The sequence below is a fragment of the Oncorhynchus nerka genome, linkage group LG4 (genome assembly GCF_034236695.1).
Source record: "Oncorhynchus nerka isolate Pitt River linkage group LG4, Oner_Uvic_2.0, whole genome shotgun sequence".
Lineage (NCBI taxonomy): Eukaryota > Metazoa > Chordata > Actinopteri > Salmoniformes > Salmonidae > Oncorhynchus > Oncorhynchus nerka.
This window is the reverse complement of record NC_088399.1, coordinates 46,498,425-46,517,296: the sequence shown is the minus strand read 5'-3', so window position 1 is coordinate 46,517,296 and position 18,872 is coordinate 46,498,425. Positions and strand designations below refer to the sequence as shown.

Below are 18,872 nucleotides of genomic sequence, written 5' to 3'. Positions count from 1 at the left end.
TTATTTTCATGAACTGAAGTTCAATTTCAATAGGCGAACAACAAGTGGCAAACTAGCTAATAAGTACTCACAAGGATTCCTAAATCCTTGCTAAGAATAATGAAAATGACTGCAGTTTCTACTGGTCATTGTTTTCAGGCTGGTTGTATTGGTGCTAGCTAGGTACCAAGCTAAAGCTAGCTACCCCAGAAGTTGCTTTATTACCATTGCGGTATTGTAAACACATCGTTCTTGGCCAGTGTTTGCAGATGTTTTTTGAACCGGTTTGACAGTGCTACAGTATATTTTTTGACATGCAAAGACCCAAATGGCATTCCATAGTATGTATGTCATGAAGCTAATAGCAGTGACGCTATTACTGTGCAACTCGTGTAGGGCAACATCTGAAAAATAGCTCACTTGGTAGTGTGTACCAGTGCTCGACCAGTCCCACGACAGAGAACGCTTGATTGTCAAGGGCAGTGAATTCCATTATCTTGGCTTTAATGGATTTCGCTTTTGAGTTGTCTCGCTGAAATTTTCTTACCCTTTCAAATGACTGCTCGATCCACACAGCAGACATTGTGTGGACTAGGTTAGGAATGCTGTGTTAATTTTTACGTGGCTTCATTACGTCATGTCAATCTGCTTCCTTCCTTCCTAAGTTATATCGGTATCCACGGTAGCTTTGACATCGGTTTTTAACATCGGCGTTAAACTAGACATCGGGCCGATACCGATGTTGGCATTTGTAGCTAATATCGTCCGATTCCAATATGTTCACTGATATATAGCGCATCCCTAATAATTACATTACATCAGGTTATTACAACAACTTATAATAATCAATTGAAACAATTGCACATGTAAGTAAACTCATTTAATAAGAGCGTTTTAAACTACCCTATCAGCACCCGGGAATTCACGTGCAATTTGTTTTGTAAGGTATTCCATAACTGCAGTGCGTTAAATCTAAAGGTGAATTTACCAAACTTTGTGGAGACAAGCGGAACCTCAAGAGTTCACCAACCCTGTGAATGTGTTTGGTATCTCATATTTATTTTTGTAAATAGGGAAGTGAAGTATGTTGGAAGCTTGTGGAGCAGAGCTTTGTAAACAAGAAGAAAGTAATGAAGTGATCTACGGAACTTTAGTGAGGTCCAGGCGACCTTCTGATACAGGATGCAGTGGTGAGTATTAAACCTGTCACCTGTGATAAAACGAAGGGCGCTACGGTAGACAGCATACAAAGGTTTAACAGTAGTGGCTGCTGAATTCTGGTAAATGATGTCACCAGAGTCAAGAACTGTCAGGAAGGTTGACTGCACAATCTGCTTCCTTCTGTTCATGGAGAGGCAAGATCTATTACAAAAAAATAAGCACATTTTAAATTAGCTTTTTAACTATCACATCACAATTTGTTTGTTTTTTAAACGTTAGACCTTTATCAATTCAGACGCCCAGATATTTATAGGCGGGAACCAGCTCAATGAGAGAGCCATTCGATTATTTAATATGTAGCCCATCTGAGAGATTTGTCTGTGAATTAGAGAACATATATTTTGTTTTTCCCGCATTAAGTACAAGTTTTAAATCAACAAGGGCTTTCTGTAATGCAACAAAATCCGATTGCAGCTCTAACATAGCTTGGTCAACAGTCGGTGCGATGGCTTACATAATATTCATCTGTACGCAGATGATACGGTTATGTCAAATGCATTGGAAAGGTCTATAAATAGGGCAGCACAAAGTTTTTTATGATCTAGGCAATTTACCAAATCACATTAAACAAGCATAGTGGCTGAAACAGTGCTATGTCCAGATCTAAAACCAGAATGGTGCATATTTAGAATAGAGTGAGAAGTTTAAAAAGTTCATCGCTGAGACACTGTTTTGCAATGAAGGTCTACAGTAGCCTCAACAGTACTCTTTGAGGTAGCACCATGGTGTAGCCGGAGGACACCCATTTTCTGTCCTCCTTTGGGTGCCCTCTAGCCCAGGGGCGTGTAACTAATTTTTCCTCGTGGGACGCATTCGGTCTTCACCGAGGTCCAGAGGGCCGCACTGAAAATAGGCAATACTTCCTTGCTGTCAAAATTTGAACAAAATTGTCCTCTAACCATCCTTTTTTAAATGTTCAATGCTTGGTGCTTTGATGATTCAAGTGAAGAGCCTTTATACAGGTCTATTATCATCTCTACACAGTTTCTATTCGGTTGTAGTAATTTAAATGTAGATTGAGTTATAATTTTTTTACTCAAACCACCAGCATTGAATCGGCTCGCAGGCCGGATCCGGTATGCTTGACACCTCTGAACTCATGAGTTCAAGGCAGTTAGAAGACAACCTACCCTCTAGCCTCATACATTCGGGGCAGTAGAAGTGCACCACTGACAGCAGAGCGGCACCATCACACATGTCCTTCATGAGGTCATCCAGCATGGGGAAGTGCTGGAGCTGCCGGCCAGAGAGGTTGTCTCTACGGTATCGCACCTACACACACAGAAATGGGTCAGAGGTCAGACAGGGGCAAGGACTGGGTCAGCCTGTTTGGGATGAACAGTCCTTCTCACACACACACAGCCTGTGTGGGATGAACAGTCCTTCTCTCACACACACACACACACACACACACACACACACACACAATCCACTGTAGTGGGTGTCTTCTTGGCAGCCTGCTCCTGCCAGTGACACAGCAGATTTAAATAGCTCTGTTTAGCTCTGAGTTTATCCTGGGTTAGGGGTTAGGGTTAGAGACAGTTGAGATCACGATCCTCCTCTCTGCACGGACTTAGAAGGTCATTTGAGGAGCTCTGCTTTGTTTGTTTGTTAAGTCATCAGCAGAAGTTGCATGCCAAGAAGAGCACAGCAAGAACAACAAAACTACCACCACACCAACAGCCAGGAATTAGTGACAGAGTAAGTAGCTATCGCATTCATTATGTAAGCTACACAGATAACACCGACCCTTACAATAAGCTCTTCTACAAGAGTAGAGATATGCGACCAGTATGGCCTAAAAAGATTTCTAGATTTTTTTCCACATTTATGGTCCAATCACAATATACAGTTGAAGTAGGAAGTTCACAAACACTTAGATTGGAGTCATTAAAACTCGTTGTTCCTCCACTCCACAAATTTCTTGTTAACAAACTATAGTTTTGGCAAGTCGGTTAGGACATCTACTGTGTGCTTGACACAAGTCATTTTTCCCAAAATTCAGAAGTTCACATACACGAAGTTGACTGTGCCTTTAACAGCTTGGAAAATTCCAGAATATGATGTCATTGGCTTTAGAAGCTTCTGATAGGCTAATTGATATCATTTGAGTCAATTGAATGTTTGAAGGCCTCCCTTCAAACTCAGTGCCTCTTTGCTTGCCATCATGGGAAAATCAAAATAAATCAGCCAAGACCTCAGAAAAAAACATTGTAGACCTCCACAAGTCTTGTTCATCCTTGGGAGCAATTTCCAAATGCCTGAAGGTACCACGTTCATCTGTACAAAAAATAGTATGCAAGTATAAACACCATGGGACCACGCAGTTGTCATACCGCTCAGGAAGGAGACGCATTCTGTCTCCTATAGATGAACGTACTTTGGTGTGAAAAGTGCAAATCAATTCCAGAACAACAGCAATGGACCTTGTGAAGATTCTGGAGGAAACTGGTACAAAAGTATCTATATCCACAGTAAAAAGAGTTCTATATCGACATAACATGAAAGACCGCTCAGCAAGGAAGAAGCCACTGCTCCAAAACCACCATAAAAAAGCCAGACTACGTTTTGCAACTGCACATGGGGACAAAGATCATACTTTTTGGAAAAATGTACTATGTTCAGATGAAACAAAAATAGAACTGTTTGGCCATAATGCCCATCGTTAAGTTTGGAGGAAAAATGGGGAGGCCTGCAAGCCGAAGAACATCATCCCAACCATGAACCACGGGGGTGGCAGCATCATGTTGTGGGGGTGCTTTGCTGCAGGAGGGCCTGGTGCACTTCAGAAAGTAGATAGTATCATGAGGCAAGAAAATTATGTGGATATATTGAAGCAACATCTCGAGACATCAGTCGGGAAGTTAAAACTTGGTCGCAAATGGAAGCATACTTCCAAAGTTGTGTCAAAATGGCTTAAGGACAACAAAGTCAAGGTATTGGAGTGGCCATCACAAAGCCCTGACCTTAATCCCATAGAAAATTTGTGGGCAGAACTGAAAAAGTGTGTGCGAGCAAGGAGGCCTACAAACCTGACTCAGTTACACCAGCTCTGTCAGGAGGATTGGGCCAACATTCACCCAACTTATTGTGGGAAGCTTGTGGAAGGCTACCTGAAATGTTTGACCCAAGTTAAACAATTTAAAGGCATTGTTACCAAACACTAATTGAGTTTATGTATACTTCTGACCCACTGGTAATGTGATGAAAGAAATAAAATAATAATTCTCTCTACTATTCTGACATTTCACATTCTTAAAATAAAGTGGTGATCCTAACTGACCTAAAACAGGGAATTTTTACTCAGATTAAATGTCAGGAACTGTGAAAAAATGAGTTTAAATGTATTTGGTTAAGGTGTATGTAAACTTCCGACTTCAACTGTATATCTCAATTATTTTGTTTTGTTTTCTCTACATGAGCTTTGTTGCTAAATTAAAAGGTCAATACACTGCATTTCAAACAGTCAGGAATAATCTAATAAATTCAGGGCTTGTAAAATGACTCCTAAACTAAAAAAGTTGAAAAAACTGAAAAGCTTTTAGGTGTAGCGCTTGCCACCCTCTCGGCTTTCCATCGGCCTGTACTGGAAACTACATCCGCTCCAAGGTGCTTCTCTCCTGGCTATCATACTGGTAACACGGCCTCCATTGCGTTGCTGTTTTGATCGGCCTCAGCATTTAATCGCACTGAGTAAGTCACCACTCTCTCTTTGCTGTTATGTTGGCCAGTTTGGCGCATTGGTTGTGTTTATTGTGGGTCCTAGTGTTAGGTTCTGAACAAACAGAGTAAAAACTAGAAAAAGCTCAAACCAAGTTCATTCACCCACTGGGTGCAAAGACAAAGAGATGTTTACACAAGCACATATATTTATACCCTCCTACTAGGCGGAGTCAACTCTTTGCACATCTCGACCGCCAATACCTCTGTTGCTAGTCATGAACTTAATTGGTTCCTCTCACTGGTGCAGTCATGGCCCTGCCTCATGCTAGAACCTTCATGGGCATGGAAGTATATGTGTGTGGGATAGGACTGTTCCTTCTCACTTCATCTGACCTGACCTCGGGCCGAATTTCTCACTCTTCCCTTATCCACGATTGTCCTACCTTATCAGTGACTGAAACCAGACTGTAGACCTTTGCCTGCCTCTTTAGGAGCCACGAGATTTAACAATACCATGTTTTGATCAAATATAAACTTTCTGCACTCCCCCTTCCTCACTCAGTATCTTTCCATACACCTAGTTCTTATCCACTTTCCATTGACCCCAACATAGACATTCATTAGATATGTAAAGTAATCAATAATTTCTAGTACAGTAACATGAATAAGTATATTTCAAGCTAGAACCAAACACTAGTTTGTGATTGGGTTTTGGCTTGCTGCCTATAACAGTGGTGATCCTACAAACTGTGTGATTCAATCTAACTATCTCTATGTGTGGATTGATTGACTTTTAGCTGATTCCTCAACAACCTATTTTATTTGCATGGATTTTAACAGAATTGTTCCAAAATGAGTCTACCACTTTCTGCCACATGGGGAAACTGACTTTTTACAGATTGGCAGCAACCACGTTCAGAGACTATGGTGAATGCTCCATCCCATGTAGGAGCCCATTTCGCACAGTTCTCTGGATAATATTGGCCAGCCAAATTACCAATGTGGAAACTGTCAGCTTATTGAGGAATATATGTCTGAGCTGGACGTCCAGAAGCAAATTAAGACATTGCAGAGTATCCTGGATAGGTCCCCCTCTAAGACCTTTTCCTTTTCTACTCCTCAGCCTGGTCGTTGTGCCACTGCCTCACCACAATATTGCCACTCTCTGACTGGCCAAGGGCTGATCTCCCTAGTGAAGTCACCTCTCCCCTCACACCTGCCCTTCCCATCCTACCCCGACCTCCCATCCCAGGAGCCTGGACCCTCTCTTCATATTTCAAGACTGCATTAAGACATTGACTCGGAGACAGACCAAGCCCCGCTCAGATAGAAAGGATGGGAGGTAGTAAGCATTATCATCGTACTGTTGTCTATACTACTAGGGGTGTTGTCAGTTGTAATCTTTAACCCATTCATATGAACTCCACTCTTAGATCTGTTATTGTTAGCGCAAAAGATGAGTTCACTGTGGTCTGGTCACCCAGTGCTTTAAGTTCAAATGTGAATTCCATAAACTTGAACACCCCCTTGGTTTTCAAATCACGTAGAGTGCTTGGGCTGTTGCATGATAGCAATCAAAGCTCATGTATGTCCGTTTCTAACATTCCATCATTGGTTACTCAGAGTTCCTCGTATTGACATTGGCTGCAGCCTCAGGCCCTATGGTGTTAACCTTGGAAAAGCAATTCCAATATTTTTCCTTCCTCTATTACTATTAGGGATAGACCAAATGGTGCAGTTCTATGCAATCTTATAGTCATTACAACTATATCAATATCAACCATCAGACGCCCTGCAACCGCCTATTGAACCTAGCTTGTTTGAGTTGGATTTTAAAATTGTGACATTAAAATTTGTAAAGGACTTGGGTTGATGCATCTGAACATTAGGTGCTTACTTCCTAAACTGGATTACATCAAAGATCTGGGTTATGCAGACAAATCCGGATATTCTGGTATTGACTGAATTTTGGATCTCTCGGGACATTCTGGGCTCTGATATTAATATTGAGGTTTATCATCTGTTCAGACCTGATAAGACAGAGGTGGTGGAGTGGCCATTCCAAATAATAATAACTAATAATAACTATTGATATCCATTTCCCTTTACTAAAATCCGAAGTTATTATACTGGGTGACAATCTAAAAAAACATGTGTAATGATCTAAACCTAACCCAGCAGGTGACTAAGCCTACATGGCCCAACCCTAGAGATCCTTCAAAATCAACTCTGAGCAATCGGGGGAGAAGGACCCTGGTCAGGGAGGTGACCAATAACCTGATGGTCACTCTGACAGACATCCAGAGTTCCTCTGTGGAGATAGGAGGACCTTCCAGAAAAACAACCAACTGTGCAGCACTTCACCCATCTGGCCTTTATGGTAGAATGGCCAGACGGAAGCCACTCCTCAGTAGAAGGCACGACAGTCCACTTGAAGTTTGCTAAAAGGCAACTAAAGGACTCTCAGACTATGAGAAACAAGATTCTCTGGTCTGATGAAACCAAGATTGAACACTTTGGCCTAAATGCCAAGTGTCATGTCTGGAGGAAACTAGGCACCACTCATCACCTGGCCAATACCATCCCTACAGAGCCAATACCATCCCTACACAACATGTTGTGGGGATGTTTTTCAGCGGCAGGGACTGGGAGACTAGTCAGGATTGAGGGAAATATTAACAATACAAAGTACAGAGAGATCCAGACAACTCAGGACTTCAGACTGGGGTTAAAGTTCACCTTCCAAAAAGACAACGACCCTAAGCACACAGCTAAGACAATGCAGGAGTGGCTTCAGAACAAATCCCTGAATGTCCTTGAGTGGCCCAGCCAGAGCCCGTACTTGAACCCGATCGAACATCTCTGGAGAGACCTGAAAAAAGCTGTGCAGTGACGCTCCCCATCCAACCTGAGAGCTTAAGAGGATCTGCAGCAGTGTATGGGATAAACTCCCCATGTACAGTAGTGCCAAGCTTGTAGCTTGATACCCAAGAGGACTCGAGGCTGTAATCGTTGCCAAAGGTGCTTCAACAAAGTACTGCGTTTCTCCCATAATACTTTTTTCCATACATTTGCAAAATTGTCTAAAAACCTGTTTTTGGCTTGTCATTATGGGGTATTGTGTTTAGATTGATGAGGGGAAAAAATGTATTTAATGCATTTTAGAATAATATGTAACAACACTATTTTGAAAAAGTGAAGGGTCTGATATATAGACCGTATCTATTGTGTTTAATGTGTATGTTATATTGTATTATACAGGGCACATTTGGAAAAGTGAAGGGTCTGATATATAAACAGTATCTATTGTGTTTAATGTGTATGTTATATTGTATTATACAGGGCACATTTGGAAAAGTGAAGGGTCTGATATATAAACAGTATCTATTGTGTTTAATGCGTATGTTATATTGTATTATACAGGGCATATTTGGAAAAGTGAAGGGTCTGATATATAGACAGTATCTATTGTGTTTAATGCGTATGTTATATTGTATTATACAGGGCACATTTGGAAAAGTGAAGGGTCTGATATATAAACAGTATATATTGTGTATGTTATTTTGTATTATACAGGGCACATTTGGAAAAGTGAAGGGTCTGATATATAAACAGTATCTATTGTGTTTAATGTGTATGTTATATTATACATATCATCTTTGTAGTTGTAAGTGGTAGGGGCTTGGTGCCTGTGTGCGAGTGGAAGGTGCACACAGAACAGAAGGAGCGAATGAGACGAGTCCATAAAGACAAACGCTCATATAAATGACAAAATATAAAAACATTGATACTTGCATTAACAGCATTTGGAACATCGCACTGAAACATACTATTAAATTCATTTGATATATTGCCCAGCCCGAGAGTCAAGAGACAGTGGTGAATTTTTTTTTTAACCTTTATTTAACTAGGCAAGTCAGTTAAGAACAAATGCTTATTTTCAACGACGGCCTAGGAACAGTGGGTTAACTGCCTGTTCAGGGGCAGAACGACAGATTTGTACCTTGTCAGCTCGGGGGTTTGAACTTGCAACCTTCCGGTTACTAATCCAACGCTCTAACCACTAGGCTACCCTGCCGAATGGAGGTTGTATACAGGGGATAGCAGTGTAGCAGGTTAGAGGCGGTGAAAGGGCCGGGTTAATGGGGTGTACGTTACCACGCGAGACAACGCCACTAGATCCAATAAGCCAGTGCATGCATGAGATCAGGCTGGACAGAGACACAGAGAGATGATTATGGACTCATGCGATCCCCAGTCGCACACAAGTACGTATTAAATACACACATTTAACCCCTTATTTTTATCACAAATATTCTCCATTTAAGTGATAACGCCAGAGAAGCCGGTGTTTGGAAGATATATTGGCACGGGTGTTGTTAGGCCCGAGATGAAGTCAAGTTGGCAAAAGGTAGTATTTTTAGGACTGGCTCTTTCACCAAAGGCTATAGCCTACATGGCACATACATTATATTTACAAAAGTGTGTACACCCCTTTCAGTGAAGGGAAATATTAATGCTACAGCATACAATGACATTCTAGACGATTCTGTGCTTCCAACTTTGTGGCAAAACTTTGGGGAAGGCCCTTTCCTGTTTCAGCATGACAATGCCCCCGTGCACAAAGCGAATTCAATACCGAAATGGTTTGTTGAGATTGGTGTGGAAGAACTTGACTGCACAGAGCCCTGACCTCATCCCTATCTAACACATTTGGGATGAATTGGAACACCGACTACGAGACAGGCCTAATTTCCCGACATCAGTGCCCGACCTCACTAATGATCTTGCTGCCGAACGGAAGGAAGTCCCCGCCACAATGTTCCAAAATCTGGTGGAAAGCCTGCCCAGAAGGGTAGAGGCTGTTATAGCAGCAAAGGGGGGACCAACTCCATATTAATGCCTCCAATTTTGGAATTAGATGATCGATGAGCAGGTGGACATATACAGTGGGGATAACAAGTATTTGATACACTGCCGATTTTGCAGGTTTTCCTACTTACAAAGCATGTAGAGGTCTGTAATTTTTATCATAGGTACACTTATACTGTGAGAGACAGAATCTAAAACAAAAATCCAGAAATGTTGCATTTTATTGCATGACATAAGCATTTGATCACCTACCAACCAGTAAGAATTCCGGCTCTCATAGACATGTTAGTTTTTCTTTAAGAAGCCCTCCTGTTCTCCACTCATTACCTGTATTAACTGCACCTGTTTGAACTCGTTACCTGTATAAAAGACACCTGTCCACACACTCAATCAAACAGACTCCAACCTCTCCACAATGGCCAAGACCAGGGAGCTGTGTAAGGACATCAGAAATAAAATTGTAGACCTGCACAAGGCTGGGATGGGCTACAGGACAATAGGCAAGCAGCTTGGTGAGAAGGCAACAACTGTTGGCGCAACTATTCAAAAATGGAAGAAGTTCAAGATGACAGTCAATCACCCTAGGTCTGGGGCTCCATGCAAGATCTCACCTCGTGGGGCATCAATGATCATGAGGAAGGTGAGGGATCAGCCCAGAACTACACGGCAGGACCTGGTCAATGACCTGAAGAGAGCTGGGACCACAGTCTCAAAGAAAACTATTAGTAACACACTACGCCGTCATGGATTAAAATCCTGCAGCGCACGCAAGGTCCCCCTGCTCAAGCCAGCGCATGTCCAGGCCCGTCTGAAGTTTGCCAATGACCACCTGGATGATCCAGAGGAGGAATGGGAGAAGGTCATGTGGTCTGATAAGACAAAAATAGAGCTTTTTGGTCTAAACTCCACTCGCCGTGTTTGGAGGAAGAAGAAGGATGAGTACAACCCCAAGATCACCATCCCAACCGTGAAGCATGGAGGTGGAAACATCATTCTTTGGGGATGCTTTTCTGCAAAGGGCACAGGACGACTGTACCGTATTGAGGGGAGGATGGATGGGGCCATGTATCGCGAGATCTTGGCCAACAACCTCCTTCCCTCAGTAAGAGCATTGAAGATGGGTCGTGGCTGGGTCTTCCAGCATGACAACGACCCGAAACACACAGCCAGGGCAACTAAGGAGTGGCTCCGTAAGAAGCATCTCAAGGTCCTGGAGTGGCCTAGCCAGTCTCCAGACCTGAACCCAATAGCAAATCTTTGGATGGAGCTGAAAGTCCGTATTGCCCAACGACAGCCCCGAAACCTGAAGGATCTGGAGAAGGTCTGTATGGAGGAGTGGGCCAAAATCCCTGCTGCAGTGTGTGCAAACCTGGTCAAGAACTACAGGAAACGTATGATCTCTGTATCAAATATTAAGTTCTGCTTTTCTGATGTATCAAATACTTATGTCATGCAATAAAATGCAAATTATTAATTACTTAAAAATCATACAATGTGATTTTCTGGATTTTTGTTTTAGATTCCGTCTCTCACAGTTGAAGTGTACCTATGAAAAAAAATTACAGACCTCTACATGCTTTGCAAGTAGGAAAACCTGCAAAATCAGCAGTGTATCAAATACTTGATCTCCCCACTGTACATTCGGTCATGTAGTGTATTATAAGACAGGTGTGCCATTTTAGCAATGAGCAGGCTCCTGTAGCTTAACGGAAGTAAGTAGCATTGTGGCAAAGTTAAAGATGGCTGAAGGATGGGGTTGCCTTTCTGCATTTGTTTGGGCTACCCCAATGGGTTAATCATTAGCTAGTATAATGAAACTCAATACCATAACAATACCACTGGGAAAAAACACCTTAAAGTCAAATATACAGCACGGTTACTGTATAAAACATGTGGTCAACTCTCCATGCAGGGAGCTAGGCCACTGGCTGTGCAGGCTTTTGATCCAGCCCTGCTCAAACACACCTGAGTCAGCTTAACAATGTCCTGTTGAGCAGTTGATTTGTATAATCTGGTGTGTTAGAGTAGGGCTGGAACAAAAGCCTCCACACCCAGTAGCTCACCTGGTGGTACTATGCTATAACATTAGAACATTATTAGACAAAAAGTCTAATAAAATCAGGTATCAAATGGCAAAGCTTTGAAGCAAGATAGCTAAGAAAAAGGGCTCTAGACTGACTTTTTCCAGTGCCAGGTAAGACATGTTTGAAGTTAGGTATTTCATCTAATACCTTCATTTTTAATTAACCTTTATTTAACTAGGCAGGCAAGTCAGTTAAGAACAAATTCTTATTTACAATGACGGCCTTCTCCAGCCAAACCCAGACGGGCCAATTGTGCACCGCCCTATGGGACTCACTGCCGGATGTGATACAGCCTGGATTCGAACCAGGTACTATAGTGATGCCTCTTGCACTGAGATGCAGTGTCTTAGACCGCTGCACCACTCGGGATCACTTTGATGCATAACATGTCAAAATAGGATCCAGAAAAATCGGATATATTTTTGGCTGTATCGAAATGAATTTGCCTGCTTGTTTTTTGTGCATATTGGCCTAGGCTATACTTATATGCTACATAATTTGCCAACTGAGGAAGTGGAAGTCAAACACATTAACTAGATAGCTAACTCTAAATAAGACATTGTTGCTAGATAGCCATGCAATTGATCCAACAGTAAATGTAATATCCTACAAAAACGTTCCATTTGTAGGCCATATTTAGGCCACTGTGTATTTACCGCAAATGGGGAGCTCCGCTTCATTCCGCTGGCATAGTGGGCAGCCGCTAGTGGGCGCTATGGATCATCTGTGCTTGATGTGTACAGCCAGTAATACACTTGTGCATAAAACATTCTCCATTCAGGCTGTAAAGGCTTTCCTCATCAACCAGATTGAATGGCTAGAAGGTAGAGAAAACAGGGAAAATAGGCATACAGAAGTGTATAACAGATTGTGCACATCAAGCCCATACGATAGTGGAGATTCATAGCGCCCACTAGCGACTGCCCAGGCTACCGCTGGGGCATCGTCTCAATTACAGTTGAAGACGGAAGTTCACATACACCTTAGCCAAATACATTTAAACTCAGTTTTTCACAATTCCTGACATTTAATCTAAGTAAAAAGTCCCTGTTTTCGATCAGTTTGTATCACCACTTTATTTTAAGAATGTGAAATGTCAGAATAATAGTAGAGAGAATGATTTCTAACAGCTTTTATTTCTTTCATCACATTCCCAGGGGGTCAGAAGTTTACATACACTCACTTACTATTTGGTAGCATTGCCTTTAAATTGTTTAACTTGGGTCAAACATTTCGGGTAGAATCCTCAAGCTTCCCACAATAAGTTGGATGAATTTTGTCAGAGCTGATGTAACTGAGTCAGGTTTGTAGGCCTCCTTGCTCGCACACGCCTTTTCAGTTCTGCCCACACATTTTCTATAGGATTGAGGTCAGGGCTTTGTGATGGCCACTCCAATACCTTGACTTTGTTGTCCTTAAGCCATTTTCCACAACTTTGGAAGTATGCTTGGGGTCATTGTCCATTTGGAAGACCCATTTGTCACCAAGCTTTAACTTCCTGACTGATGTCTTGAGATGTTGCTTCAATATATCCACATAGTTTTCCTCCCTCATGAAGCCATCTATTTTGGGAAGTGCACCAGTCCCTCCTGCAGCAAAGCACCCCCACAACATGATGCTGCCACCCCCGTGCTTCACCGTTGGGATGGTGTTCTTCGGCTTGCAAGCCTCCCCCTTTTCCCTCCAAACATAAGGATGGTCATTATGTTAAAACAGTTCTATTTTTGTTTCATCAGACCAGAGGACATTTCTCCAAAAAGTACAAAGTTTGTCCCCATGTGCAGTTGCAAACAGTGGTCTGGCTTTTTTATGGCGATTTTGGAGCACTAGCTTCTTCCTTGCTGAGCGGCCTTTCAGGTTCTGTTGATATATGACTCATTTTACTGTGGATATAGATACTTTTGTACCTGTTTCCTCCAGCATCTTCACAAGGTCCATTGCTGTTGTTCTGGGATTGATTTGCACTTTTCGCACCAAAGTACGTTCATCTCTAGGAGACAGAACGGGTCTCCTTCCTGAGCGGTATGACGGCTGTGTGGTCCCATGGTGTTTATACTTGTGTACTATTGTTTGTACAGATGAACGTGGTGGTACCTTCAGGCGTTTGTATAGCTCCCAAGGATGAACCAGACACTGAGTTGGAAGGTAGGCCTTGAAATACATCCACAGGTACACCTCCAATTGACTCAAATGATGTCAACTAGCCTATCAGAAGCTTCTAAAGCCCAGACAACAAATAATGGTTTAAAGCAGGAACGTTGTGTAGCCTAACTGCCAACATTACCAACGTAAGCAAAATTGCTTCGGTAAGAGGGCAATGTAGGTTTTGGTAATTTTTGGTTTATTGTTCCACCTCTAGTTAGTGTTGTCTATCAAATTTTATACAACTGGTGGGTCTAATCCTGAATGATGATTGGCTAAAAGCACATTCCAGACGGTGTCTATTCCACAAGTTACCACCAGCTAAATCTATGATGTTAAAATGCCTATTTACTCTGTTCTATCTGACTGCGCAATACACTGTCTCATCAGCCCAGGCAGGGAATGTATAAACTTGATATCCACTATAAAAAGCATCTCGACATCTCACATTTCTTTGAGACTAATATTTAGTTTTCAACAGCGATTTGTATAAACCTTGATTATTGAGTTTCAGCTGTCAGAGAAAAGCATCTAAAACAAAAATATGAACACAAAATGTCAAATGTTTGGACCCATATTTCATGAGCTGAAATAAAAGATCACAGAAATGTTCCTTATGCACAAAAAGCTTATTTATTTACAATTTTGTGCACAAATGCGTTTACATCCCTGTGAGTGAGCATTTCTCCTTTGCCAAGATAATCCATCCACCTGACAGGTGTGGCATATCAAGAAGTTTATTAAACAGCACGATCATTACATACATTACACATTACCTTGTGTTGGGGACAATAAAAGGCCACTCTAAAATGTGCAGTTTTGTCACACAACACAATGCCACAGATGTCTCAATTATTGATGGAGCGTGCAAATTGGCATCCTGTTTGCAGGAATGTCCACCACAGCTGTTGCCAGAGAATTTAATGTTAATTTCTCTACCATAATCCTCCAATGTCGTTTTAGAGAATTTGCTAGTACATCCTACTACACAATTGCAGATCTCGTGTAATTCCGCCAGCCCAGGACCTCCACATCTGGCTTCCTCACCTGCGGGATCGTCTAAGACCAGCCACCCAGACAGCTGATGAAACTGTGGGTTTGCACAAGCAAAGGATTTCTGCACAAACTGTGTCAGGGAAGCTCATCTGCGTGCTCTTCGTCCTTACCAGGGTCTCAACCTGACTGTAGTTCGACGTTGTAACCGACTACAGTGTGCAAATGATCACCTTCGATGGCCACTGGCATGCTGGAGAAGTGTGCTCTTCACGGATGAATCCCAGTTTCAACTGAACTGGGCAGATGTGGATGAACGGTTTGCTGATGTCAACGTTGTGAACAGCGTGCCCCCCATTGTGGGAGTGGGGTTATGGTATGGGCAGGCATATGATACGGACAATGAACACAATTGCATTTTATCGATGGCAATTTCAATGCACAGAGATATCATGATGAGATCCTGAAGCCCGTTGTGGTGCCATTCATCCGCCACCATCACCTCATGTTTCAGTATGAAACCCATGTCGCAAGGATCTGTACACAATTCCTGGAAGCTGAAAATGTCCCAGTTATTCCATAGCCTGCATACTCACCAGACATGTCACCTATTGAACATGTTTGGGAATGTTCTGGATCGACGTGTACGACTGCATCGATCCATTGATTTCCTTATATGAACTGTAACTCTGGAGATGTTGCGTTTATATTTGTGTTCAGTGTAAGTGTGAAGATAATGTGTCTTGAGTATAATTTCAAATGTTGAGACAAGAAGAAGGGGAGGGCTGCATGGCAAAGATATAGGCAAGTCCCTCTCCAGAATGGCTCAGCTGTCTCCTGCCAATTCTTGCACATTCATTGTTTCATTATGTGAATTGTTCGCGTTCGATAAAACTGTTTAATCAATTCTCAATTACATAGGTCACCAGTAGTATATGTACCGTTAATCCATGTTACTTGGTTACATTTATTTCTGTTAATGCATGTATTAGTCATTTACCATTCTCAATGGAAACACTGTTTACAGAGTTCACAACCTGCTACACTAGTGAGAAATAACCATAATGTACATGTCCATTTGTTAATAATTTACAAACATCCATGTGAGCAATGGGCATGTGTCTGGCTTCTCTGTCCTGATAATGTTAACGGAGCGCGCGTGCCTGAGCATGCATAGAAGTACCTGGCCTGCTGCACGGAAATGTAGGAAAGTGTTTTTTTAACATCCATTGGGAATGATTTATTAAAACTATAGTTCCTCACAGTAAGCCCCCCAAAGCCAATTCCTCCTTCGGCCGCCTTTCCTTCCAGTTCTCTGCTGCCAATGACTGGAACAAACTGCAAAAATCCCTGAAGCTGGAGACTCATATCTCCCTTACTAGCTTTAACTACCAGCTGTCAGAGCAGCTCACAGATCACTGCACCTGTACATAGCCCACTTTTAAATAGCCCATCCAACTACCTCATCACCATATTGTTATTCATTTTATTTATTTTTCTCCTTTGCACCCCAGTACCACTATTTGCACACTCATCTTCTGCACATCTATCATCCCAGTGTTTAATTTGCCCTACTGTAATAATTTCGCCACTATGGCCTATTTATTGCCTCACCCCCCTTATCCTACCTCATTTGCACACACTGTATATAGACTTTCTCTATTGTATTATTGACTGTATGTTTGTTTATTCCATGTGTAACTCTGTTGTTGTTTGTGTCACACTGCTTTGCTTTATCTTGGCCACGTCGCAGTTATAAATGAGAACTTGTTCTAGCCTACCTGGTTAAATAAAGGTGAAATAAAATGTAAAAAAATAAAAACCTATTTTAAAAATCTTTCCAACAATCTCCCTTCAATAATCACCAATCTTGAAAGAGCAACTATAGGCCTACTGCTGCATTGGCCTATAGGCTATGAGTTCCAATGCACTCATTTCTTTAGCCGGCAATTGATCACGGTGTATCAATGTGTCCATATAGCTGATGCTGGTGCTCTCACATTAGTTTAATTTTAACTTTTAGATTTGTATCATTTTATTCCCATTTTTATGATTAACCATGTGACAATGATTTTGAGAAATGAAAACGTTATGATTTAAATGAAACTGTTCCACGAAAATGCGCATTTGAAAATCATAACTGAGGGTGAGTGAAAATGAAAGAAATCGTGAGAAAAAAATGAAAGAAATGCAGATAGTGCCAAAATAGCCCTTTAAATTGAATTGAAAGAACGCGAGAGATGGCTCGCGAGAGACAGCGAAAGACAGTGAGAGTGAAAAAGACAGCGAGAGTGAGCATGCGAGACAGCGAGGGGAAAACGCAAGAATACCTTTTGGTGGCTGGGGGACTCTAGCAGATGCTGCTTGATTTTGGTCTCTTTCTCTGTGATCTCCTTCATCTTCATATTCACCTGGGGGACAGACAAGGGTCAGTACACTACGCACATAGTCCCACTTTCTCACACTCACACAATAGCAGGCTTTTGTCCGATAAAATAATAGAAAACCTGAAAAATAAAATTGCCAACAGTCTGGGAGAAGAAATTCCTGTTGCATAATAATTATTTTTAGCCTATTCATTTTTGGAAATGTAAATACATTTGACTGGTCATGCTTAGTGGTTAATTTTCTTAATTTAGTGGAATTAAATTGGCGCGTGTACAGTATATTCGTCATGCTCTTATTTATCACACGCGTACAGCATACAGATACAGAGCCTTTGAGTGGAAAATCTGTCAAGACAGCACAATATTGTGGTGCTTTCAAGACAACTGGGAACTGAAAAATATGAGGTCAAATCATGACATCAGTAATCTTCAGGTCGGAGCTCTAGAAAGAGTTAGAATTCCGAGTTGGATGACCAGTTGACTTGAACGCACTGAAATCAGAGATTTGCGAGTTCCCAGTTGTTTTGAAAGTGGCATCAAACGGCAACAGAAGGCAGGCTTCATTAGCGCGTCATCAGCGCGTCACATACCACTGCAGTCGTTCTGCCCCTGAGCAAGGCAGTTAACCCACTGTGCACCGAAGACGTGGATGTCGATTATGGCAGCGCCCCGCACCTCTCTGATTCAGAAGGGTTGGGTTAAATGCATTCAGTTGTACAATTGACTAGGTATCCCCCTTTCTCTTTTCCAATGAGCTGGAGGCAGTATGCATTTAGAAAACATATACTTAATTGTTTGAAAGCTTTAACGTTGAACGTTTTAATACACAAGACATGTCTTACCATGCTTCAAAGTAGCCCATTAGATCTCCTCTCTTTCTAAATTTCTAACAGATATTTTCATCTCGGTCACATGAAACAGTTCTCATGTGCAGTGTCCTTTTGACAAGTGTTTTCCTGCTAATTGCACTTTGGAACAAACATTTGCACGCAGCCTACTGCCTTTAGCATATTAATGCGCTTACAATGTGAAGAAATAAGTTTATAAATATTTTAAGTTAAACATTCTGATCTTTTGCATCACTCATTGTTTTTCAAAGTAAAAAAAAAGAAAAAAGAACATGTACACTATTGTAGGCCTACTGGTTATATGAATTTGGGATCTATCGTCCCACAACTGTCCCCGAGTCTGTTTGGAATAGGCTATTTATTTCTCAACAAACTGTTCTACTATAGGCTAGTGATTTTGCCGTTCGTTACTTGTCGTGTTGGCTGAGGAAAAGTAAAAAAGTAGTTGTCAGAATTCAGTAAGAAGGGCCGCACATCGTTGCATCCTCGACTTGCATGTTCAGTTAATATGAATGACCATATTCTAAATGTCATTTCTGTCATTCTGAGCACCGTGGGTGGACGCCGTGATGAGGTTACGCACCCAATGCATATGGATCCGGTACATCTTAAATGTCCGATAAATTAAAATGTTGCCGGTCAAATGTCCGGTGACACATTTTCCTAACGGAAACCCTGACGCA

At 41.8% G+C, this 18,872-nt stretch overlaps 1 protein-coding gene across 3 annotated transcripts in view; it reads right to left on the bottom strand.

Moving 5' to 3' along the window:
• The window catches only part of LOC115128098 (calmodulin-regulated spectrin-associated protein 1-B-like), a 108,445-nt gene that overhangs the window by 40,246 nt on the left and 49,327 nt on the right, over positions 1-18,872 (bottom strand). For all 3 annotated transcript variants that reach the window (XM_029657706.2, XM_029657720.2, XM_029657712.2), the window contains exons 5-6: positions 17,285-17,365; positions 2,331-2,472 (exon numbers count right to left, since the gene is read on the bottom strand). In XM_029657706.2, the coding sequence (XP_029513566.2) occupies positions 2,331-2,472; positions 17,285-17,365 (223 nt within the window). The remainder of the gene's footprint in view (positions 1-2,330; positions 2,473-17,284; positions 17,366-18,872) is intronic.